The sequence below is a fragment of the Salvelinus alpinus genome, chromosome 17 (assembly GCF_045679555.1).
Source record: "Salvelinus alpinus chromosome 17, SLU_Salpinus.1, whole genome shotgun sequence".
Classification (NCBI taxonomy): Eukaryota; Metazoa; Chordata; class Actinopteri; order Salmoniformes; family Salmonidae; genus Salvelinus; species Salvelinus alpinus.
Genome location: NC_092102.1, coordinates 45,036,169 through 45,063,771, shown reverse-complemented (window position 1 = coordinate 45,063,771; position 27,603 = coordinate 45,036,169). Strand labels below are relative to the sequence as shown.

The window sequence follows — 27,603 nt, the reverse complement described above, 5'->3', positions numbered from 1 at the left end:
CTCTACACGTCCATAAGGATGTAGTGACTCTACACGTCCATAAGGATGTAGTGACTCTACACGTCCATAAGGATGTAGTGACTCTACACGTCCATAAGGATGTAGTGACTCTACACGTCCATAAGGATGTAGTGACTCTACACGTCCATAAGGATGTAGTGACTCTACACGTCCATAAGGATGTAGTGACTCTACACGTCCATAAGGATGTAGTGACTCTACACGTCCATAAGGATGTAGTGACTCTACACGTCCATAAGGATGTAGTGACTCTACACGTCCATAAGGATGTAGTGACTCTACACGTCCATAAGGATGTAGTGACTCTACACGTCCATAAGGATGTAGTGACTCTACACGTCCATAAGGATGTAGTGACTCTACACGTCCATAAGGATCTAGTGACTCTACACGTCCATAAGGATCTAGTGACTGTACACGTCCATAAGGATCTAGTGACTGTACACGTCCATAAGGATCTAGTGACTGTACACGTCCATAAGGATCTAGTGACTGTACACGTCCATAAGGATCTAGTGACTGTACACGTCCATAAGGATCTAGTGACTGTACACGTCCATAAGGATCTAGTGACTGTACACGTCCATAAGGATCTAGTGACTGTACACGTCCATAAGGATCTAGTGACTGTACACGTCCATAAGGATCTAGTGACTGTACACGTCCATAAGGATCTAGTGACTGTACACGTCCATAAGGATCTAGTGACTGTACACGTCCATAAGGATCTAGTGACTGTACACGTCCATAAGGATGTAGTGACTGTACACGTCAATAAGGATGTAGTGACTGTACACGTCAATAAGGATGTAGTGACTGTACACGTCAATAAGGATGTAGTGACTGTACACGTCAATAAGGATGTAGTGACTGTACACGTCAATAAGGATGTAGTGACTGTACACGTCAATAAGGATGTAGTGACTGTACACGTCAATAAGGATGTAGTGACTGTACACGTCAATAAGGATGTAGTTACTGTACATTTTAATATTGTATGACTAGGTTTGAGTTGAACTCTAGGTAATACCGTTCTGTATCTGTTCTGCTCTGGACTGAATGTTGCTCAAAAATAACTGCTCTGGAAACGGTCTCATAAGTTGACGACAGGCCTGGATATCCCACACATGGTGAGTACCATGGTGTTCCAGGCACGAAGCGATAAAAACGGGGGAGGGAGTGCGTGGGGATGAGGGAGGGACGGTGCTTATTAAAATAATGAAAATAAGGGGGAGGGGTGAAAAAAAGTGTTTATATTCTGTGAGTAATGAACATACCTCCCTGGTACAGCTGAGATATAATGAGTGGTACGCTGATAAGAGAGGGAACAGGAGAGAACCGGGAACAGGAGGGAACAGAGAACAGGAGGGAACAGAGAACAGGAGAGAAGAGGAGAGAACAGAGAACAGGAGAAGAGGGAACAGGAGAGAACAGAGAACAGGAGAGAACAGAGAACAGGAGAGAAGAGGAGGGAACAGGAGGGAACAGGAGAGAAGAGGAGAGAAGAGGGAACAGGAGAGAAGAGGAGAGAAGAGGAGAGAAGAGGAGAGAAGAGGAGAGAAGAGGAGAGAAGGAGAGAAGAGGAGAGAAGAGGGAACAGGAGAGAAGAGGAGAGAAGAGGGAACAGGAGAGAAGAGGAGAGAAGAGGGAACAGGAGAGAAGAGGAGAGAAGAGGGAACAGGAGAGAAGAGGAGAGAAGAGGGAACAGGAGAGAAGAGGAGAGAAGAGGGAACAGGAGAGAAGAGGAGAGAAGAGGGAACAGGAGAGAAGAGGAGAGAAGAGGGAACAGGAGAGAAGAGGAGAGAAGAGGGAACAGGAGAGAAGAGGAGAGAAGAGGGAACAGGAGAGAAGAGGAGAGAAGAGGGAACAGGAGAGAAGAGGAGAGAAGAGGGAACAGGAGAGAAGAGGAGAGAAGAGGGAACAGGAGAGAAGAGGAGAGAAGAGGGAACAGGAGAGAAGAGGAGAGAAGAGGGAACAGGAGAGAAGAGGAGAGAAGAGGGAACAGGAGAGAAGAGGAGAGAAGAGGGAACAGGAGAGAAGAGGAGAGAAGAGGGAACAGGAGAGAAGAGGAGAGAAGAGGGAACAGGAGAGAAGAGGAGAGAAGAGGGAACAGGAGAGAACAGGAGAGAAGAGGAAACAGGAGAGAACAGGAGAGAAGAGGAAACAGGAGAGAACAGGAGAGGAGAGAAGAGGAAACAGGAGAGAACAGGAGAGGAGAGAAGAGGAAACAGGAGAGAACAGGAGAGGAGAGAAGAGGAAACAGGAGAGAACAGGAGAGAAGAGAAGAGGAAACAGGAGAGAACAGGAGAGAAGAGAAGAGGAAACAGGAGAGAACAGGAGAGAAGAGAAGAGGAAACAGGAGAGAACAGGAGAGAAGAGAAGAGGAAACAGGAGAGAAGAGGAAACAGGAGAGAAGAGGAGAGAAGAGGAGAGAAGTGGAAACAGGAGAGAAGAGGGAACAGGAGAGAAGAGGGAACAGGAGAGAAGAGGAGAGAACAGAAGAGGGAACAGGAGAGAAGAGGGAACAGGAGAGAAGAGGGAACAGGAGGGAACAGGAGGGAACAGGGAAGAGGAGAGAACAGAGAAGAGAACAGAGAAGAGGGAACAGGAGGGAACAGGGAAGAGGAGAGAACAGAGAAGAGAACAGAGAAGACGAGAGGAGAGAAGAGGAGAGAACAGAGAAGAGGGAACAGGAGAGAACAGGAGAGAAGAGGGAACAGGAGAGAAGAGGGAACAGGAGAGAAGAGGGAACAGGAGAGAACAGAGGAGAGAAGAGAGAACAGGAGAGGGAAAGGGGATACTAAGCATTCAACGTAAATGTGTCTTCTGCATTTAACCCAACCCCTCTGAATCAGAGGTGCGGGGGGCTGCACTAATCAAAGTTCTCCATATCGGCGCCTTGGGAGCAGTTGTTAGGGGTTAACTGACTTGCTCAAGGGCAGAACGGATGTTATTTCCACCTTGCCGGCTTTCGGTTACTGGCTCAATGCTCTTAACCGCTAGGCTACCTGCCGCCCCTCCAGGGGAGAGTGTGTGAAAGGGGGGGGGGGAAGCAATGGGGAGAATGAGAGGGAGAGAGCAAGAGAGGGGGAAGCCAGGTCTATGGCAAAGGGAAGTAGGGAGCACAGACCAGAGGATGGACAAAATAACACACTGACTAAGCTTAAGCTCCAATGATATAATTCATATCATGTTGTACAACAACACATTCATGAGCCAAAAGTTGCCCGGTAACATTCAAACTCCAAATGAATCTTAAATCAATTAGCAGGTCATCACTCTTCAACTGTTCACATTTCCAGCATTATTACAGTACTGTAGTGTAGTGATCTTTCTGCACTGCTTAGTCTTCTAAGAGGTGCACAGGCAATGCATTTCGTTCTTTAATTAGACTTTATTGTGTAAGACAGACTGACAAAGAACAGACTTTCTCCCTCTGTCCCACTGTAACATACTGTACTTCATCAATTTCACTTCTGCTGACCAAGCTCTCCCTCTCTCTCCACCCCACTGCCCCTCTCTCTCCACCCCACTGCCCCTCTCTCTCCACCCCACTGCCCCTCTCTCTCCACCCCACTGCCCCTCTCTCTCCACCCCACTGCCCCTCTCTCTCTGTCCTTCCCTCAGTCTCGCCCTGCCTCTTGCAGTCTCTGCTTCGCCCTCTGTCCCCTTTCATCCAGACTGGCTTGGTTCTCTCTGCCCTGTCTCTCTCTGCTGTCTGATGGGGACTGATGATGATGCTGCTGCTGCTGCTGGGCCATGCCTGTGCTGAATTTCAGCTTCCTGCTGCGGCCTGTACACGCAGCCTCCAAGGCGAGGGGTAAGGAGGGGGAAGACAGAGGGGAGGAAGGGGGGGAGGAGCAGGCACGTGGGCTAGTAATTCCCTTCCCTATCCGGGCAACCCTGTCGCTCATTCTCCTGAACAAAGACTTTACTGGTGATGCAGCCTGGCTCAGAACACCTCGGTCTCCCTCACGACATCGCTCATCCTCCTGGGGTTCTGCAGAGACAGGGAGCCCAGTTGTCACTTTGATCTGGGCTCTGACGGACAGGTTAGTGTATAAATCACATGAACATTTTATACTGCACCGTCTGCCTATTTATAGCTGGGCGATGGAGACAAATATCCCTGTCACATCCTGGATAACAATATGATGACCATGTCAATTAGGAATACACCTTATTCATATAGATAAATGCTAATTGACATGGTCATGTGGCACATCAACAGCCTCCATTTGATAAGATTAGCTCCAAACTTAACTTCACCATGGTAGTCTGCAGTATGTGGAGAAATAGTGTCAATATCAGGAAATGAAATCATATTTCCAACATTCATATCACGATGAGGATAAGGCCCAGCCCTACAGCGAGAATGTCAGCTAGGAGGAAATCTCTCATCACTAAGTTACAGTAGTGCAATGCATAAAGGCATTGCCCTTTGACCAACATGGTAAACAATACTACCTGTACGTCCCTTTGACATTTTGTTTCCCGTTCCCTCCCTCCTTCCTGCTGTCTTCCCCCTCTCCACTGGCCCTCAGTAGGTCAGCACTAGTTCCCTCTCTCTCCCTCCCTCCCTTTATCTCCCTCTCCCCTGCGGTTTTCCCCCTCTCCACTGGCCCTCAGTAGGTCAGCACTAGTTCCCTCTCTCCGTCCCTGGCGGGGCAGCCCAGCTAACTTCTGGCCCATGGCTCCAGTGTTGTGTATGGCCTACTGTCCAGTTTAATCTACCCAGCAGTGGTGATCAGAGGCTAGCCACATTCCACTCAATGAAGCCCCTTCTTCCAGCTCCCCATCCCCCATCTAGGGCCTCACTCTGCATTCTTCACTCTCTTCCGTTACGTCTCCCTGCCTCCATATCATGCCGTCTACTCGGTCACTCTTAAAACCCACAGTTATCGTGCTTCAAACGATTGCTTTACTGTGTGGGTAGAGAGGATGGCTTACTAAAACCCTATGTGGTGCTGTTCTCCCTTTATGAGGCACGGTTACTAATTCTATTCGCCCTCATAAAAACACTTGTGCTTTTCACAACTGAAACTATGACGGTGATGACATCATTAGATCAACAAAACACACCCACCCAGATTCCCTGAATAACGACTGGGTTCAATCAGTATGGAAACCTGGACAGTCTCATGCTGCGAGGACAGGAGGTGAAGGCAGGGAGGAGTGTTCTGCTCTGTATGACAGATACCGATTAAGATGATGTCACACCACAACGGAATTCTCTTTTGACAAACCCTGTGTTCCACTTGTACAACACACGTCACCTGTACACCACACCATCTACGTGACAACACGCCTTACCCGCTGTACCTGAGAGGAGTAGAATTGATGAGAACAGCTCTCATTCTCTGGCTGACCACAATAAACAGCGTGTTACACTGACCTCAGCAGAACCCGTGTGCCTGTGGGGCATGGGGGAGGTACGGGAAAAGGCACAATGCTCTCGTGCTCGTCCCATTCAGTACAACTAAACAAAAACAACGAATGAATTTAGAGCATACTGCACTGGGACCAGATGCAGCAGATAGACAACTGGACTTTGCAAACAGCAACCAAGTTGTCAGGCGAAGGAAAAACACAGTGCATCATTCATAACCCTTAAAGTTCACACATTGAGTAAACCTCAAAACACAAAATGATAAAACAAAAAAGTTTTAAAACTATTGTGTGTGTGGGGGGGGTATTTCACCCCGCAGGCTTTGCAGCTCCCATCAGCCCTAAACAATACCCATTAAACCAATGGGCCTCTTCAGGGCTACCATGGTAACAGGTAAACAGGCGTAGGACTGGTGGCACTGCCCTGCAGCCGTCCAGACATTGTGTTTGTGTCCAAATGATTTCAGTGTGACAAGCTATTGATAGAGAAATGACCTAGTGATTCACTCTCTCTCTCTCTCACACACACACAAGACAACACTGCCCAGGAATGCTGTCAAACATAGGACTGGCATAATTACTGTAGAATCGTGTAACCGACAATAATGGGGGAACACCTTCAATAAAATAAACGTATTTATTTTTTGGAACGAACAGGTGACTGAAGATGGGACGGCCGTGCGTTTCAGTGGTAACGTGGACTATTTACAACGTGAAACTTGACGCCCTTTGCTGAAACAAGCAAGGTGTTGTAGCAAACGATGCTGGTTGCCTGGGCAACTTCCCCCTTCCTGCAGCAGCAGAACATGCAGTCAGGAGCAGAGGAGAAAACTGTGCATCTTAAAAATAAACTATATAAAAAATTAACTCTTCAAACGATTATATTGGTGACCGCAGTCATTTGGCTGACCAATAACTTGCATTCAAAATTCCACAGCTCGTCACAGCTCTAGTCATACATTACCATCAGCAATGACAACTATCTTGTCCAAAAACAAATCTTTCCCACATCATAAAACCCACAGAAGGGGCACGTGTACACAAAGAACATGTTTCATTCAGATTATGTGAATACCACTGCGTGTTTAGCAGAAGTACGTTGTCAACGTATTAAGTCCATACACAGTCCACAGAAGATGTACAATATTCCACATCAACAGCTTATCAGTAAAGCATTCCACACAGCAATACCATGACAACTGTATTCTTCAAATCTGCCCATGGAGAAAGATAACTTAAGGCCTACTTCCACAGGGACAATGTCAGCCATGGCTGGAGGGAAAACATTCTTGTTAAACACATATAGCGTTCTTCACCTCTCAAACAAACGTATAAAATCTAGACACAAATCTGCAGAACACAACAGATAGGAAGTAAAGACAGGGACAAGCTGGTTTTTACATTTTAAAAACAGACTTAGCCCAGAGGAAGAACCCTGACACCATTTAGCCTAACTCTCCATAACCCATTAGTACAAGGAGACAATATGTGAACCCACATCAAGACAAGTCCCTAAGGCTAGGCAGTTAGAGCTAACTGCTCCCGACACTGTTGGGGAAAGGTAGCGGGTAAAAATGTAAAGTGTGTGTGTGGTTGGGGGGGGGGGGGGGGGGGGGGGGCTGCAGCCACAGAGACCCAGCATGACGTTAGTGTCTAGCGTGTAATTGAAACACAGGGCCTACACGGTGTTACACAGAGACCAGCATGACGTTAGTGTCTAGCGTGTAATTGAAACACAGGGCCTACACGGTGTTACACAGAGACCAGCATGACGTTAGTGACTAGCGTGTAATTGAAACACAGGGCCTACACGGTGTTACACAGAGACCCAGCATGACGTTAGTGTCTAGCGTGTAATTGAAACCCAGGGCCTACACTGTGTTACACAGAGACCCAGCATGACGTTAGTGTCTAGCGTGTAATTGAAACACAGGGCCTAAACGGTGTTACACAGAGACCAGCATGACGTTAGTGTCTAGCGTGTAATTGAAACACAGGGCCTACACGGTGTTACACAGAGACCAGCATGACGTTAGTGTCTAGCGTGTAATTGAAACCCAGGGCCTAAACGGTAACAGAGACCAGCATGACGTTAGTGTCTAGCGTGTAATTGAAACACAGGGCCTACACGGTGTTACACAGAGACCAGCATGACGTTAGTGTCTAGCGTGTAATTGAAACCCAGGGCCTAAACGGTAACAGAGACCAGCATGACGTTAGTGACTAGCGTGTAATTGAAACACAGGGCCTACACGGTGTTACACAGAGACCAGCATGACGTTAGTGTCTAGCGTGTAATTGAAACACAGGGCCTACACGGTGTTACACAGAGACCAGCATGACGTTAGTGACTAGCGTGTAATTGAAACACAGGGCCTACACGGTGTTACACAGAGACCCAGCATGACGTTAGTGTCTAGCGTGTAATTGAAACCCAGGGCCTACACGGTGTTACACAGAGACCCAGCATGACGTTAGTGTCTAGCGTGTAATTGAAACACAGGGCCTAAACGGTGTTACACAGAGACCAGCATGACGTTAGTGTCTAGCGTGTAATTGAAACACAGGGCCTACACGGTGTTACACAGAGACCAGCATGACGTTAGTGTCTAGCGTGTAATTGAAACCCAGGGCCTAAACGGTAACAGAGACCAGCATGACGTTAGTGTCTAGCGTGTAATTGAAACACAGGGCCTACACGGTGTTACACAGAGACCAGCATGACGTTAGTGTCTAGCGTGTAATTGAAACCCAGGGCCTAAACGGTAACAGAGACCAGCATGACGTTAGTGACTAGCGTGTAATTGAAACCCAGGGCCTACACGGTGTTACACAGAGACCAGCATGACGTTAGTGACTAGCGTGTAATTGAAACACAGGGCCTACACGGTGTTACACAGAGACCAGCATGACGTTAGTGACTAGCGTGTAATTGAAACACAGGGCCTACACGGTGTTACACAGAGACCCAGCATGACGTTAGTGACTAGCGTGTAATTGAAACACAGGGCCTACACGGTGTTACACAGAGACCCAGCATGACGTTAGTGACTAGCGTGTAATTGAAACCCAGGGCCTAAACGGTAACAGAGACCAGCATGACGTTAGTGACTAGCGTGTAATTGAAACCCAGGGCCTAAACGGTGTTACACAGAGACCAGCATGACGTTAGTGTCTAGCGTGTAATTGAAACCCAGGGCCTAAACGGTAACAGAGACCAGCATGACGTTAGTGACTAGCGTGTAATTGAAACCCAGGGCCTAAACGGTGTTACACAGAGACCAGCATGACGTTAGTGTCTAGCGTGTAATTGAAACCCAGGGCCTAAACGGTAACAGAGACCAGCATGACGTTAGTGACTAGCGTGTAATTGAAACCCAGGGCCTAAACGGTGTTACACAGAGACCCAGCATGACGTTAGTGTCTAGCGTGTAATTGAAACCCAGGGCCTAAACGGTAACAGAGACCAGCATGACGTTAGTGTCTAGCGTGTAATTGAAACCCAGGGCCTAAACGGTAACAGAGACCAGCATGACGTTAGTGACTAGCGTGTAATTGAAACCCAGGGCCTAAACGGTAACAGAGACCAGCATGACGTTAGTGTCTAGCGTGTAATTGAAACACAGGGCCTACACGGTGTTACACAGAGACCAGCATGACGTTAGTGACTAGCGTGTAATTGAAACACAGGGCCTAAACGGTAACAGAGACCAGCATGACGTTAGTGTCTAGCGTGTAATTGAAACACAGGGCCTACACGGTGTTACACAGAGACCAGCATGACGTTAGTGACTAGCGTGTAATTGAAACACAGGGCCTACACGGTGTTACACAGAGACCAGCATGACGTTAGTGTCTAGCGTGTAATTGAAACACAGGGCCTACACGGTGTTACACAGAGACCCAGCATGACGTTAGTGTCTAGCGTGTAATTGAAACCCAGGGCCTAAACGGTGTTACACAGAGACCAGCATGACGTTAGTGACTAGCGTGTAATTGAAACACAGGGCCTACACGGTGTTACACAGAGACCCAGCATGACGTTAGTGACTAGCGTGTAATTGAAACACAGGGCCTACACGGTGTTACACAGAGACCAGCATGACGTTAGTGACTAGCGTGTAATTGAAACACAGGGCCTACACGGTGTTACACAGAGACCCAGCATGACGTTAGTGTCTAGCGTGTAATTGAAACCCAGGGCCTAAACGGTGTTACACAGAGACCAGCATGACGTTAGTGACTAGCGTGTAATTGAAACACAGGGCCTACACGGTGTTACACAGAGACCCAGCATGACGTTAGTGACTAGCGTGTAATTGAAACCCAGGGCCTACACAGTGTTACACAGAGACCAGCATGACGTTAGTGACTAGCGTGTAATTGAAACCAAGGGCCTACACAGTGTTACACAGAGACCCAGCATGACGTTAGTGACTAGCGTGTAATTGAAACCCAGGGCCTAAACGGTGTTACACAGAGACCAGCATGACGTTAGTGTCTAGCGTGTAATTGAAACCCAGGGCCTAAACGGTAACAGAGACCAGCATGACGTTAGTGTCTAGCGTGTAATTGAAACCCAGGGTCTACACGGTGTTACACAGAGACCAGCATGACGTTAGTGTCTAGCGTGTAATTGAAACCCAGGGCCTAAACGGTGTTACACAGAGACCAGCATGACGTTAGTGTCTAGCGTGTAATTGAAACACAGGACCTAAACGGTGTTACACAGAGACCAGCATGACGTTAGTGTCTAGCGTGTAATTGAAACACAGGACCTAAACGGTGTTACACAGAGACCAGCATGACGTTAGTGACTAGCGTGTAATTGAAACACAGGGCCTACACGGTGTTACACAGAGACCAGCATGACGTTAGTGTCTAGCGTGTAATTGAAACACAGGACCTAAACGGTGTTACACAGAGACCAGCATGACGTTAGTGACTAGCGTGTAATTGAAACCCAGGGCCTACACGGTGTTACACAGAGACCCAGCATGACGTTAGTGTCTAGCGTGTAATTGAAACACAGGGCCTAAACGGTGTTACACAGAGACCAGCATGACGTTAGTGTCTAGCGTGTAATTGAAACACAGGGCCTACACGGTGTTACACAGAGACCAGCATGACGTTAGTGTCTAGCGTGTAATTGAAACCCAGGGCCTAAACGGTAACAGAGACCAGCATGACGTTAGTGTCTAGCGTGTAATTGAAACACAGGGCCTACACGGTGTTACACAGAGACCAGCATGACGTTAGTGTCTAGCGTGTAATTGAAACCCAGGGCCTAAACGGTAACAGAGACCAGCATGACGTTAGTGACTAGCGTGTAATTGAAACCCAGGGCCTACACGGTGTTACACAGAGACCAGCATGACGTTAGTGACTAGCGTGTAATTGAAACACAGGGCCTACACGGTGTTACACAGAGACCAGCATGACGTTAGTGACTAGCGTGTAATTGAAACACAGGGCCTACACGGTGTTACACAGAGACCCAGCATGACGTTAGTGACTAGCGTGTAATTGAAACACAGGGCCTACACGGTGTTACACAGAGACCCAGCATGACGTTAGTGACTAGCGTGTAATTGAAACCCAGGGCCTAAACGGTAACAGAGACCAGCATGACGTTAGTGACTAGCGTGTAATTGAAACCCAGGGCCTAAACGGTGTTACACAGAGACCAGCATGACGTTAGTGTCTAGCGTGTAATTGAAACCCAGGGCCTAAACGGTAACAGAGACCAGCATGACGTTAGTGACTAGCGTGTAATTGAAACCCAGGGCCTAAACGGTGTTACACAGAGACCAGCATGACGTTAGTGTCTAGCGTGTAATTGAAACCCAGGGCCTAAACGGTAACAGAGACCAGCATGACGTTAGTGACTAGCGTGTAATTGAAACCCAGGGCCTAAACGGTGTTACACAGAGACCCAGCATGACGTTAGTGTCTAGCGTGTAATTGAAACCCAGGGCCTAAACGGTAACAGAGACCAGCATGACGTTAGTGTCTAGCGTGTAATTGAAACCCAGGGCCTAAACGGTAACAGAGACCAGCATGACGTTAGTGACTAGCGTGTAATTGAAACCCAGGGCCTAAACGGTAACAGAGACCAGCATGACGTTAGTGTCTAGCGTGTAATTGAAACACAGGGCCTACACGGTGTTACACAGAGACCAGCATGACGTTAGTGACTAGCGTGTAATTGAAACACAGGGCCTAAACGGTAACAGAGACCAGCATGACGTTAGTGTCTAGCGTGTAATTGAAACACAGGGCCTACACGGTGTTACACAGAGACCAGCATGACGTTAGTGACTAGCGTGTAATTGAAACACAGGGCCTACACGGTGTTACACAGAGACCAGCATGACGTTAGTGTCTAGCGTGTAATTGAAACACAGGGCCTACACGGTGTTACACAGAGACCCAGCATGACGTTAGTGTCTAGCGTGTAATTGAAACCCAGGGCCTAAACGGTGTTACACAGAGACCAGCATGACGTTAGTGACTAGCGTGTAATTGAAACACAGGGCCTACACGGTGTTACACAGAGACCCAGCATGACGTTAGTGACTAGCGTGTAATTGAAACACAGGGCCTACACGGTGTTACACAGAGACCAGCATGACGTTAGTGACTAGCGTGTAATTGAAACACAGGGCCTACACGGTGTTACACAGAGACCCAGCATGACGTTAGTGTCTAGCGTGTAATTGAAACCCAGGGCCTAAACGGTGTTACACAGAGACCAGCATGACGTTAGTGACTAGCGTGTAATTGAAACACAGGGCCTACACGGTGTTACACAGAGACCCAGCATGACGTTAGTGACTAGCGTGTAATTGAAACCCAGGGCCTACACAGTGTTACACAGAGACCAGCATGACGTTAGTGACTAGCGTGTAATTGAAACCAAGGGCCTACACAGTGTTACACAGAGACCCAGCATGACGTTAGTGACTAGCGTGTAATTGAAACCCAGGGCCTAAACGGTGTTACACAGAGACCAGCATGACGTTAGTGTCTAGCGTGTAATTGAAACCCAGGGCCTAAACGGTAACAGAGACCAGCATGACGTTAGTGTCTAGCGTGTAATTGAAACCCAGGGTCTACACGGTGTTACACAGAGACCAGCATGACGTTAGTGTCTAGCGTGTAATTGAAACCCAGGGCCTAAACGGTGTTACACAGAGACCAGCATGACGTTAGTGTCTAGCGTGTAATTGAAACCCAGGGCCTACACGGTGTTACAGAGACCCAGCATGACGTTAGTGACTAGCGTGTAATTGAAACCCAGGGCCTAAACGGTGTTACACAGAGACCAGCATGACGTTAGTGTCTAGCGTGTAATTGAAACCCAGGGCCTACACGGTGTTACAGAGACCCAGCATGACGTTAGTGACTAGCGTGTAATTGAAACCCAGGGCCTAAACGGTGTTACACAGAGACCAGCATGACGTTAGTGTCTAGCGTGTAATTGAAACCCAGGGCCTACACGGTGTTACAGAGACCCAGCATGACGTTAGTGACTAGCGTGTAATTGAAACCCAGGGCCTAAACGGTGTTACACAGAGACCAGCATGACGTTAGTGTGTAGCGTGTAATTGAAACCCAGGGCCTAAACGGTGTTACACAGAGACCCAGCATGACGTTAGTGACTAGCGTGTAATTGAAACCCAGGGCCTAAATGGTGTTACACAGAGACCAGCATGACGTTAGTGTCTAGCGTGTAATTGAAACCCAAGGCCTAAACGGTGTTACACAGAGACCCAGCATGACGTTAGTGACTAGCGTGTAATTGAAACCCAGGGCCTACACGGTGTTACAGAGACCCAGCATGACGTTAGTGACTAGCGTGTAATTGAAACCCAGGGCCTACACCGTGTTACACAGAGACCCAGCATGACGTTAGTGACTAGCGTGTAATTGAAACCCAGGGCCTACACGGTAACAGAGACCAGCATGACGTTAGTGTCTAGCGTGTAATTGAAACCCAGGGCCTAAACGGTGTTACACAGAGACCAGCATGACGTTAGCGTCTAGCGTGTAATTGAAACCAAGGGCCTAAACGGTGTTACACAGAGACCCAGCATGACGTTAGTGTCTAGCGTGTAATTGAAACCCAGGGCCTAAACGGTGTTACACAGAGACCAGCATGACGTTAGTGTCTAGCGTGTAATTGAAACCCAGGGCCTAAATGGTGTTACACAGAGACCAGCATGACGTTAGTGTCTAGCGTGTAATTGAAACCCAGGGCCTAAATGGTGTTACACAGAGACCAGCATGACGTTAGTGTCTAGCGTGTAATTGAAACCCAGGGCCTAAACGGTGTTACACAGAGACCAGCATGACGTTAGTGTCTAGCGTGTAATTGAAACCCAGGGCCTACACGGTGTTACAGAGACCCAGCATGACGTTAGTGACTAGCGTGTAATTGAAACCCAGGGCCTACACCGTGTTACACAGAGACCCAGCATGACGTTAGTGTCTGGCGTGTAATTGAAACCCAGGGCCTACACAGTGTTACACAGAGACCAGCATGACGTTAGTGACTAGCATGTAATTGAAACACAGGGCCTACACGGTGTTACACAGAGACCCAGCATGACGTTAGTGACTAGCGTGTAATTGAAACCCAGGGCCTAAACGGTGTTACACAGAGACCAGCATGACGTTAGTGTCTAGCGTGTAATTGAAACCCAGGGCCTAAACGGTGTTACACAGAGACCACTGTAATCCCCTCCTGACAAAGTGGCTTAGCATCTATAGGTCATACGGCACAGCAAGACAGCTTAGACTCACAGACAACAGCCCAGTGCCTTTGGATTCAACAGATCACACTAAACATTTAATAAGGAACGGGGCATTTGAAACTATTTAACTATTCAAATAATGTCATGCCATTTTTTCAGATATTCAAGATACTCTAAAATAAATATTATTATTGTCCGAATTAGTATTTATATATACAGTGGGGAGAACAAGTATTTGATACACCGCCGATTTTGCAGGTTTTCCTACTTACAAAGCATGTAGAGGTCTGTAATTTTAATCATAGGTACACTTCAACTGTGAGAGACAGAATCTAAAACAAAAATCCAGAAAATCACATTGTATAATTTTTAAGTAATTAATTTGCATTTTATTGCATGACATAAGTATTTGATACATCAAAAAAGCAGAACTGAATATTTGGTACAGAAACCTTAGTTTGCAATTACAGAGATCATACGTTTCCTGTAGTTCTTGACCAGGTTTGCACACACTGCAGCAGGGATTTTGGCCCACTCCTCCATACAGACCTTCTCCAGATCCTTCAGGTTTCGGGGCTGTCGCTGGGCAATACGGACTTTCGGCTCCCTCCAAAGATTTTCTATTGGGTTCAGGTCTGGAGACTGGCTAGGCCACTCCAGGACCTTGAGATGCTTCTTACGGAGCCACTCCTTAGTTGCCCTGGCTGTGTGTTTCGGGTCGTTGTCATGCTGGAAGACCCAGCCACGACCCATCTTCAATGCTCTTACTGAGGGAAGGAGGTTGTTGGTCAAGATCTCGCGATACATGGCCCCATCCATCCTCCCCTCAATACGGTGCAGTCGTCCTGTCCCCTTTGCAGAAAAGCATCCCCAAAGAATGATGTTTCCACCTCCATGCTTCACGGTTGGGATGGTGTTCTTGGGGTTGTACTCATCCTTCTATTCCTCCAAACACGGCGAGTGGAGTTTAGAGCAAAAAGCTCTATTTTTGTCTCATCAGACCACATGACCTTCTCCCATTCCTCCTCTGGATCATCCAGATGGTCATTGGCAAACTTCAGACGGGCCTGGACATGCGCTGGCTTGAGCAGGGGGACCTTGCGTGCGCTGCAGGATTTTAATCCATGACGGCGTAGTGTGTTACTAATGGTTTTCTTTGAGACTGTGGTCCCAGCTCTCTTCAGGTCATTGACCAGGTCCTTCCGTGTAGTTCTGGGCTGATCCCTCACATTCCTCATGATCATTGATGCCCCACGAGGTGAGATCTTGCATGGAGCCCCAGACCGAGGGTGATTGACTGTCATCTTGAACTTCTTCCATTTTCTAATAATTGTGCCAACAGTTGTTGCCTTCTCACCAAGCTGCTTGGCTATTGTCCTGTAGCCCATCCCAGCCTTGTACAGGTCTACAATTTATCCCTGATGTCCTTACACAGCTCTCTGGTCTTGGCCATTGTGGAGAGGTTGGAGTCTGTTTGATTGAGTGTGTGGACAGGTGTCTTTTATACAGGTAACGAGTTCAAACAGGTGCAGTTAATACAGGTAATGAGTGGAGAACAGGAGGGCTTCTTAAAGAAAAACTAACAGGTCTGTGAGAGCCGGAATTCTTACTGGTTGGTAGGTGATCAAATACTTATGTCATGCAATAAAATGCAAATTAATTACTTAAAAATCATACAATGTGATTTTCTGGATTTTTGTTTTAGATTCCGTCTCTCACAGTTGAAGTGTACCTATGATAAAAATTACAGACCTCTACATGCTTTGTAAGTAGGAAAACCTGCAAAATCGGCAGTGTATCAAATACTTGTTCTCCCCACTGTATATATATATATTTTTTTTTTGACTTGGTCAAATAACAAGCATAGATTGGTCACTTCTTTTCTAATTTGGCACACAAACTAGAGGCTGTGACGTGAGTAACTTGGTAAAAAATAATGGCAACAATTGGCCCACTGTTATAAGCAGTCTCAATTAACCCCTCATATCCGTCCGCTTCAAAATAACACCAAATTGTTGGCATACAGGCTAATCGGAATGGCCGATTAATTAGGGGCGATTTCAAGTTTTCATAACAATCGGAAATCGGTACTTTTGGACAACGATTTGGCCCATTTTATTTTTTTACACCTTTATTTAACTAGGCAAGTCAGTTAAGAACAAATTCTTATTTTCAATGACGGCCTAGGAACGGTGGGTTAACTGCCTTGTTCAGGGGCAGAACGACAGATTTTTACCTTGTCAGCTCGGGGATTCAATCTTGCAACCTTACGGTTAACTAGTCCATCGCTCTAACCACCTACTTTACATTGCACTCCACGAGGAGCCCGCCTGTTACGCAAATGCAGTAAGAAGCCAAGGTAAGTTGCTAGCTAGCATTAAAGTTATAAAAAACAATCAATCAATCATAATCACTAGTTAACTACACATGGTTGATGATATTGCTAATTTATCTAGCGTGTCCTGCGTTCCATATAATCGATGCGGTGCTCATTCGCGAAAAAGGACTGTCATTGCTCCAACATGTACCTAACCATAAACATCAATGCCTTTCTTAAAATCAATACACAGAAGTATATATTTTTAAACCTGCATATTTAGCTAAAAGAAATCCAGGTTAGCAGGCAATATTAACCAGGTGAAATTGTGTCACTCCTCTTGCGCTCATTGCACGCAGAGTCAGGGTATATGCAACAGTTTGGGCCGCCTGGCTCGTTGCAAACTAATTTGCCAGAATTTTACGTAATTATGACATAACATTGAAGGTTGTGCAATGTAACAGGAATATTTAGACTTATGGATGCCACCCGTTAGATAAAATACGGAACGGTTCCGTATTTCACTGAAAGAATAAACGTTTTGTTTGAGATTATAGTTTCCGGATTCGACCATATTAATGACCTAAGGCTCGTATTTCTGTGTGTTATTATGTTATAATTAAGTCTATGGTTTGATAGAGCAGTCTGACTGAGCGATGGTAGGCACCAGCAGGCTCGTAAGCATTCATACAAACAGCACTTTCGTGCGTTTTGCCAGCAGCTCTTCGCAATGCTTAAAGCATTGCGCTGTTTATGACTTCAAGCCTATCAACTCCCGAGATTAGGCTGGTGTAACCAATGTGAAATGGCTAGCTAGTTAGCGGGATGCGCGCTAATAGCGTTTCAAACATCACTCGCTCTGAGACTTGGAGTAATTATTCCCCTTGCTCTGCAAGGGCAGCGGCTTTTGTGGAGCGATGGGTAACGCTGCTTCGAGGGTGGCTGTTGTCGATGTGTTCCTGGTTCAAGCCCAGGTAAGAGCGAGGAGAGGGACGGAAGCTATACGGTTACACTGGCAATAATAAAGTGCCTTTAAGAACATCCAATAGTCAAAGGTATATGAAATACAAATCGTGTAGAGAGAAATAGTCCTATAATTCCTATAATAACTACAACCTAAAACTTCTTACCTGGGAATATTGAAGACTCATGTTAAAAGGAACCACCATCTTTCATATGTTCTCATGTTCTGAGCAAGGAACTTAAACGTTAGCTTTCTCATATAGCACTTTTACTTTCTTCTCCAACACTTTGTTTTTGCATTATTTAAACCAAATTGAACATGTTTCATTATTTATTTGAGGCTAAATTGATTTTATTGATGTATTATATTAAGTTAAAATAAGTGTTCATTCAGTATTGTTGTAATTGTCATTATTACAAATAAATCAAATTTAAAAATTTAAAAAAATTAAGTTTTTATTTTTTATTTTAAAATCGGCCGATTATTCGGTATCGGCGTTGAAAAATCATAATCGGTCAACCTCTAATACAGGCCCATGGTGTATCTCTTAATTTGAGAAAAGCTAAGGAATTTGTTAAGAGATGGCAGAGTTATTGATAAATCAGGAAATCAGATTGTACGTGTCAAATTAAACCCTTTGTAAATTCACTCCACAATGGCCTATCAACGTTAAACTGGGTCCTCGAAGACATTACCATTGATATGTGCAGAAATAGCGCAGCAGTAGCTCGACGCAAGATTACAGAAGAGTTTGTTTTATTCAACTAAGAATATCAAATGTTATGGTATATTCTTGTAGGTAAAAATGTCACATGGAAAATTTAGACAAAGCTTTTTCATTGTTAAAAATCGTTTCCAATAACGAACACTCACTCAAGTAATCAAATACTAATGTCCGTTTGGATATCCGGATATTCCATCATCCGTCTACATCCCTACACTCAATTATGACAACAGCAAAAAAGACTACGAAGACCAACACCAACGCTAAAAACAGAAATTATAAACAAAAAATTACTGAACGGGATCACACAACTAAGGCTAAAATCACTGCTCAACGACTATCAACTATGTCTAGGATGCTACAGTACCGCAGTGAGACAGTAGGCTAAATCTAATACTCCCTGTGCAGTCCGAACACGATCTAGGTAGTAGCTTGATAGGCCTATTTACAGAACACATGTTGTCATACTTAAACAATCCAGAAAGTATAGGCTATTACAATAGCAGAAGGCAATGACCATATAGAGTGTGGAATAGGACACTTGGAAAAGAAGGAAACCTCAGAGATAGTTTAGGAAATGGAGGAAAGACTGGAATTACACACACCTAGAATCTTCCATGTGACTGAAAACTGGTATAAATAAAAACAAGCTAAATCACATGAACACCTGTGTAACTAAGCAATTGAGAAATCCACTACAATCACCTTGACCTCCATCAGCAGCAGATTTTAATATAGAACGGGGAAATGAATGCGTTTATGCAACAAATGTTAATGCATTGAAACGTGTCATATCGCATCAATTCGTTCTCAAAATCAAACCGAATGGTGTGAAACTAAAACATATCGTTCCTGTAAGGTATCAGGGCCAAGGTATCGACACTGAACAAAAATATGAACGCAACCATTTCAAAAGATTTTTACTGAGTTACAGTTCATTAAAGGAAATCGGTCAACTGAAATAAATTCCTTAGGCCCTAATCTATGGATTTCACCTGACTGGGAACACATATGCATGTGTTGGACAAAGATAGCTTTTACAATAAATAAAAAATAAAATAAAAAGTTGTGCGATTGGCTGTGCAAAGTTGCTGGATATTGGCGGGAACCGGAACACGCTTTCATACACGTAGATCCAGAGCATCCCAAACATGCTCAATGGGTTACATGTCTGGTTAGTATGCAGGCCATGGAAGAACTGGGACATTTTCAGCATCCAGGAATTGTGTACAGATACTTGCGACATGGGGAGATGTATTATTATGCTGGAACATGAGGTGATGACCGTGGATGAATGGCACGACAATGGGCCTCTTCACGCTATCTCCGTGCATCGAAATTGCCATCGATTAAAATGCAAATGTATTTGTTGTCCACCCCACCGCGACCTTGGGGCATTCTGTTCACAATGTTGACATCAGCAAACTGCTCACCTACACAACACCATACACGTGGTCTACACTTCACATGTTGCGTTTGTATTTTTGTATCAGGACCCATGTATCTCGATACTTATCATTCCTTACCTTTCAGTCTGACCACATTATCCACACGGAGGATTACTGCACTGTTGGCGCTAGAAACATAAGCATTTCCCTGCAAAATGTGTACTCAACCAATAAAATGTAAGTTGATATGTGGTACGACCTCTGTTCCATTAGCAACGTTGAAGATATCATACTAAAATGGAGGGATAAAAATTAAAACATCCAAAATTATACAAATTGCCCTGAGGCTAGGTTGTACCTTTCCTCTGCAGGAAGAGGCGTAGCACGGGGTCAGCCACAGAGATGGCTTTGCGGTAGTTGTCATCGTTGTTGATTGGCAGCAGGTCACCGTGGACGTCAGCGTAGCCCACCAGCAGGTCCACGTTTGGGATCCGGTGCATGTGCTGTAGGAGCCTATAGAACTCATCAAACCGGCCCGGCTTAGACCGGTCCAGGGAGAACCGCCGGAATTCAGCCCCAAACTGGGACACACAGGAGAACGCACAGACAGACAGAGAGACAGAGAAATGTGACACACACTTTGGATTGGAGAAATGATAATGACCTTGGTGTTTGTAGAAAGAATTTAGCAGCAAACAGTTAACAACAAACCAGAAAGACATTACACAGTGGTTGACATAGGCAAATTGCCTGTTTGTTTAAGCAGTAGGCCTCGTCTTCCAGAGCACACCGCTCTAAAGCAATTAACTCACGACTGCTATGTGACAGAGCAGAGTTCACAAACAGGCAGGAGATTTTATTTGTCCCCCCCCTAAGTTCTCAGCCACAAACATGTTTTTGTTGAAATTTCATTGTCAGACATGACTAAAATCCCCACGAAATCAGCTCAGTGATTTTAATTTAGGAAATCTGTTTCCAAGTATTCCCACGCATAAATAGAGAAACAAACCGTATGTGATCGCATCCCCATGTAATCAAGGTTTGAATTGATTCTGTTTGTGTCAAATACTATCTGTTTGGGCTTCTTGCGGTCAATTAGCAGTGTACAAATTATTTATAATTATGTTACACACTGTACAAAAAAAATAAAAATAATTTACAAATGACATCAGTTTGACCGGTTGCAAGGAAATAGACAATTGTGAAAATGACCCAAGGTGTTTCTGATAAGATTTAAGTTCGGCTTCGATGCATAATTTGTGTGGTTGAAATGCAGCTTTTATGATGAAGACAGCACCTCTACATGAGCACTGCGTTCTCTCAAGATGCAGAAAGAAAGAAATCATATTTCTCCACTCCTGTTCCCAAGTGCAAATTTTGCCTACATTTAGTGGATCAAGAAATGGTTAATTCTGCAGGAGTTAATATTATGGCTCTGTGAGAGGTTATAGACCTACAGTCAGTGTTCAGATTTCACGTTCCATTTAACCAATTTAAACAGAAGGCTACAGTTCCCTTGACGTGAAATAGGCCTATTTGAAGTCCTGTCTTGTTACTGTCAAATGTGTACAGCGCTTAACAATCATCATACATAACAACATACCACCGCTATCATCCTCTTTAAAACCACTTCACCTGACCTTTACCAAACATGACCTTTCTGGTCCTCCATTCTATTCATTGTCACCTCTCCTTCAGCAGCTTTTGTCTTGTTGAAGTAAACTTCGACAATGACCTTTTTGCCTCCGTGGATTGAGGTTAACCTTGCCTGCCCATTCCCAAAAGCATTATTTGGCAATTGGCTGTGTACGCTATTTGGCACGGGTACAGTTAAGACTTAAAGCTTAGGCCTATGCACTAATAGCAGACAGGCTAAAATAATTTAAGAAAAGCTCAACGTAGCTTATAGATATAAATTGCATAAGAAAGATACATATGGATTTTTAAGGTATCTTTTTTCCTTTAGGGGGTAGATCAGCTTTAATATTGCAGATAGATTGTAGCTTCCATCAATGTAATTGTCTGCATCATACAACCCTCCATATATTTTTGTCGTTGTAAATATATATTTTTTAATATATCTATATTTTTTAATATATATTTTCCCCTAACCCTTTCACCCCTCCCCTAATTGGAGTAAACTAATGGACAACAACACTTAGGCTTCTACATACTATATGCATTTTACGGACACAATGTATTTTACAATAATGATCTTGTTTGTTTTTAAAATGGCATCCTTCAGCTCCCCTCAACCCCCCCTACCATCTCTCTCTGAAAAACATCCACTTTCATTTCTATTTGCCATATATTTTTTTAACTGTGCTGTTTCACAAAAGTTCTGAACCTACATACATTTTACAGAGACAGTATATTTTACATTAGGTATTGTTTCTCTTTATTCAACCAGCCAGCCACCCACCAGTCCTTCAGCCACACAATATTGAATAACCCTAACCCCGTTCTGAGTCAACCTGTGCATCACTATCGGGGTGTCTAGAAGCCCAGAGCGTTAATGATGATTATGTGTCCTTGGCTTGTTAGTGTAAAAGATGAGTACAATCTGTGCGTCAGTGAGAATGTTTGATATGCATCTGTGGGTGTGCCTGTAGTGTGTCACCTATACTAACACAGCAGCAGTGGACCAGCAGATCCACATTTTAATGTAATGCCTTCCTGGTCGAATTGTTGCAAAGAAACCACTACTAAAGTACACCAATAAGAATTAGAGAATTGCTTGGTCCAAGAAACACGAGCAATGGACATTAGATATGGAAATCTGTCTTTTGATCTGATGAGTCCAAAATGTGAGATATTTGGTTCCAACCCACCATGTCTTTGTGAGACGCAGAGTAGGTGAACGGATGATCTCCGCATGTGTGGTTCCCACCGTGAAGCAAGGAGGACGAGGTGGTGTGATGGTGCTTTGCTGGTGACACTAAGTGATTTATATAGAATTCAAGGCACACTTAACCAGCATGGTGCTGTTGGAAAAGCATTCCAGGTGAAGCTGGTTGAGAGAATGCCAAGAGCTATCAAAGGCAAAGGGTGGTTACTTTGAAGAATCTCAAATATAATTTTTATTTTATTTTTTTAATTACACTTTTTTGGTTACTACTTGATTCAATATGTGTTATTTCATAGTTTTGATGTCTTCACTAATATACTGCAATGTAGAAAATAGTTAAAATAAAAACTCTTGACTGAGTAGGCGTGTCCAAACTCGACTGGTAATGTGCATGTTGGCCTAGGCCACTGATAAATCACTATGCTGTTTATTGTCCCTTGCGCAGGGACAATATATATCAAACACACATATATAGCTCTGCAAAGGTGCACTTTTAAATGGATAGACGTTGGCTAAACGCTGTGATGGCACCCACAGCGACAAGCAGTGTTGTGGTTACTGCTACACAGTGTGGGGGACTGAGTTTGTACGGTTGATTAGTGACCCCTTGTCTAACCAGGCTGAAGAAAACAAGCAAATTGTATTCTTCTTTATCTGCACTTGGGAAACTAAAGATTGGTACTATTGTCATCCTTTTCATGTCTAGTCTTGAAAGCATCTCATTATTGACGAGTGCTGATTGATAAAGATAAGTTAGTACTTGGAAGTAACCCTGAATTATTATGTGACAGTGCAATAGTGATACTGGCTATTCATTGAGGATATCGCAATCAAGGAAACTGTAGTTAATAAGTATGAAATATGTACGCAAACAGCGAAACTTGTGTTTACTACAAGCGATCCATTGCGGAAGGAACCGAGATCAACTGTGACACCTGGGCAAGGGACAATAAACAGCACAGTGAATTATCAGCGTCCGAGGCCAACAATCTTCATACCAGATTCATTAACAACCAGTCAGTAGGCCATCTGTGTCTCAGATGCTTTTGAATCTTATTGTTCTATCATTTCAAACTTAAAATAGTTTGTAATCATAAATATATAACCAAACACATCCTATGTAATTGTGTAACATACTGTTCAACCTCAATTGATCAACCACAGCAATGTCTGGTTTGCTGACATGTATTCGCTCATTATGTGCCTGGCTGGGTAGTCACAACATTGCCTAATCCCACCGCAAACTAATAATAGAATTCGTACAAATAATAGAACGTGATAAAACATTGATCCCAAGCATTGGCTACCAAACACATGCCTTCCTCACACCAATCCACATTTGACACTTGTTCATTCACTGGCTAGATAACGTTAACGGACTGGCCAACTAGTTCGCTTTCTAGATAGTTTGCAAACTGGCGCAGACGAGATAATTACAACATCATAACTTGCTGACAAGCGAATAAGCAGGTACATTTAGCCATGATTTGAAAGTAGAGGTTGGGAGACTTCGATAACTCATACATACAATAGTTATATAGCTAGCTGTTTTGTGTTGGCAACTAGCTAACTAATTTTGCAAGCAACGCACCTTGCTCTTCACCTCCACGGCGCCCAGAGTTCGGTTGCTCGGCACTCGGTGGTTCTTGTTCATCTTTCGCTAGCAGGACCGCCACAGCACACTTGCCCTCACGGGGCTGCCTTCGTCTGCTCGCACTGCCCTATATCCCAAATTATATCAACAGGTTATTCCAGTTAGCTGTGTGTCCTTATAAAATACTTAAATTCCCTCGTTTGGATTGTCCTCCTCCAAGAACGCGACAACGACTGCCAACCAACCTGCTCTAAACTTATCTTCTCAAACTCGCGGTCACGTCGCCAGCTAACCACTTCAACGCTGTCCTGTGTGACGCTCCTAACGCACCCAGGAAACGGCTCCTGCCTCGTTCCCAACACGCACACTCCCGCTAGTGTCAGAATCAGTCATTGGTCAGAATCAAGTAAAACTTATCTTGATCACGTTTAAACTTATCTTGATCACGTCGTATTATCAAAAGAATTGTACGTCAAAAGAATTGTACAGGACGTACAATTCTTTTGATAATACGACGCAACCGAAAAGTCAATAAATGTTTGTCTTTTGTCCACATAAACATTTAAAAAAACGTAGACAAGATTATTTGCATGTCCTATATTGTGAATACATGTCTAAAATGCCGTGTAAAGTATTTAAAGTACGAAGAAAGTAAAGCATAAGGAAATGCGCTAGGTTTTCTGTCACTGTCGTGTACATCGAATATAAACCTTTACAATTCACCTTGGCCAAAGTGAGGTCCTTTCCCGAACTGCTCGATGTTTGTATGTTGTTAAATTGCGCCATCTGTTGTTAGCGCAGACAGTTTCCTTGAAAATATGTAATTCAGCAAATACAATGAAATATAATTTTATTTGTCACATGCTTCGTAAACAACAAGTGTAGACTAACAGTGAAATGCTTACTTACGAGTCCTTTTCCAACAACTCAGAGTTAAATATAAAAAATATAGTGACACGAGGAATAAATACACACTGAATAATGAATAACAAGAGTAAAATACCATGGCTATATACAGGCAGGAGAATATGGCACGGCTATATACAGAGAGTACCCGTTTCAATTTGACATACAAAATGTCAACCAGTAGCGTAGCCTGAAATTCGTTGGTAGGTGGGCCTGCTGAAATTTGGGTGGGCCCCAACATTTTTATAAAACAATTGTTTTGGGAAAACTGCAAACTTCCTGCAATTCTACACATTTTGCTATGGGTCAAAAATAAAAATGTGCAGTTTTATAGCTAATCTCATGTTATTTTACACATTTTGCCATGCATTTTTTAAGCTAATTAAAGCTAAAATATAGGTGTGTTGACACTTGTTTGCTAATTGAACAAATGAAGTAGGCAGTGTCAGTGCACATAGCCATAGAAGCCCAGTGACATATGCCTCAATGCAGTCACTCTCGTGTCTTCTTTGCAGTGTGGCTTTCAGTTAGTTATTTTTGGACCACCCATCTCATGAGAGTGAAAGTCATTCCAGTTCATCTGAATGTTATTTCAGTGCACTGCTTGCTATGAATTATATCTGATGGTGTTTGCATGTTTAGATAAAAAGACAAATAATGTCCCGTTTTGGAACACTGACAATTAGAGAGCATTAAAACATTATTTAGATTTTTTTTTGCTCAATCTGATTGGGATGTCCACATCAACTAATATGAATAATCCCAGAATATTTATGATTTATCTGGTGTCTTCCAATACTGTGTTTGACACATTGACGACAGATGGTATTGTTCCCTTTAATACTCCTGGTGTATCATTTCCATTAAAGCGCTTCACAGTTGGCTATTTCATAGGTCATTGCCTCTAAAGCTCCTGTTGAATATGATGTGCTCTGGCTATTTCCCTGGAGTTTTATATTTTCTTAACAAGATCACAGTTTGGACAACAGCCACGCCACGATGACACCATTGAACCATCAATATGAAATCCCCCTGCCGAAATAGATGCAACACAGACAGGTAAAAACTCATCCCAAATACTGTGCTGACTGTTCCTAACCTTTGGTGCTCTTGTTGACACCATACTTACAGTGTATTGTGTTTAACACTAGAGACAGTACAGAGACACTCTAACTCCAGGGGGCACCAGTAGGAGCTTCAATTCCTCACTGCCTCACTCCATTCCCCTCCCCCTCTTCTCCCTTTCTTACTTCACCCCCTTCCCTCCTCCCCCTAATCTCCCCTCTCCCTCCTTCTCTCCCCTCCCTCCCTCCCTTTTTGCTTTCGTTCTCCATATCCCTCCCCTTTCTCTCTCGTTCTCCCATCCCCCTCTCGGTCTCCCTTCCCCCGTCTCCCCCACCCTCTCTTTCCTCCTCTCCCCGTCTTCCTTTCTCCCATTCCATTCCCTCCTCGCCTGCCTCCCTCCCTCGCCTTCTGACCCCTCCTCCCTTTCTCTCCCAGTCTCCCTTTCCCCGTCTCCCCCTCCCTCTCTTTCCTCCTCTCCACGTCTTCCTTTCTCCCATTCTATTCCCTACTCGCCTGCCTCCCTCGCCTTCTCTGCCCCCCCTATCCCTTTCTCTCCCAGTCTCCCTTCCCCCCTCACCCTCGTTCTCCCTTTCTCCCCTCCCTCTCTTGTTCTCCCATCCACCTCTATCTGCCTTCCCCCTCTTTCTCTCCCTCGGTCTCCCTTCCCCCTTCCTTTCTCTGTCTCCCCCACCCTCTTTCCTCTGCCAGTCTTCCTTTCTCCCATTACATTCCCTCACCTGCCTGCCTCCCCTTCTGTCTCTTTCCCCCCTCTCTCTCCCCTTTCCCTCACCCTTTCTCCCCTCAGTCCCCCCCCCCCCCCAGTCTCCCTCCCCCCCCAGTCTGCTTAGCACTCCTGCTGCTCACAACACTGCAGATGAGGCCTCCACATCTCCCAGTCTGCTAGGCCTCTCTTTCAGCCTCCCCCTGCCACTCCCTCCCTCTCCTCATACCGGCATAGCAACACTGAGCAAGCCAGCAAGGGGGAGGATGCGCTCTCGCAGAGGGGCAATTTCCCTCCATTTTATATCATTCTTACCAGGAGGCTAGAGACTATCAGACTATCTATGGTATGGAACATAAGCACAAAACACATTTGTAGCATAATGAATAACTCGTGTATATAAATTCATCACTATAAAACAATCAAACAGAGTCAATATGGGACTGTCATTATATTTTTGGGGTTTGGCACCAGATTGATACACACTAGAGCAGATTAGCCTCAAAGTGTTAATACAATCCACTAACAAAGAGTTCATGCAATCTACTGTTGATTTCTCATCAACCATCACCATCTCAACCAGTAGTGGGTCCACTAAGTCCCAGACGCCTCACGCTCCAGTCTGACAGAATAGCATAGCTCACATGGACTACACTCATGAACCCCTTGTTTTACACACCGAAAACCTTGTTAATGGGTTGTAATTTACTGTCAAAATGAACTGTAATAATACAGGAGACAATAGTATTTGTACCACCAGGGACTGTTTAAAGCTAGCTCATGGGTTACGTTTGGGAAAACCTAACTTGTGGTGCTACTTCTTAGGACAAACCATATCTAGTCTCCATTAAAAAAAAGGGTGTGTCACAGAGCATAAGACGTAGGAAAAGAAGTTAGACTAGGAGAAG

At 44.7% G+C, this 27,603-nt stretch overlaps 1 protein-coding gene across 1 annotated transcript in view; it reads right to left on the bottom strand.

Moving 5' to 3' along the window:
• The window catches only part of LOC139543024 (partitioning defective 6 homolog beta-like), a 37,584-nt gene extending 13,184 nt beyond the window's left edge, over positions 1-24,400 (bottom strand). The window contains exons 1-3 of the mRNA XM_071349116.1: positions 24,249-24,400; positions 24,001-24,130; positions 19,920-20,142 (exon numbers count right to left, since the gene is read on the bottom strand). Of these exons, the coding sequence (XP_071205217.1) occupies positions 19,920-20,142; positions 24,001-24,063 (286 nt within the window). The 5' untranslated portion in view covers positions 24,064-24,130; positions 24,249-24,400. The remainder of the gene's footprint in view (positions 1-19,919; positions 20,143-24,000; positions 24,131-24,248) is intronic.
• Positions 24,401-27,603: the final 3,203 nt, after the last annotated feature.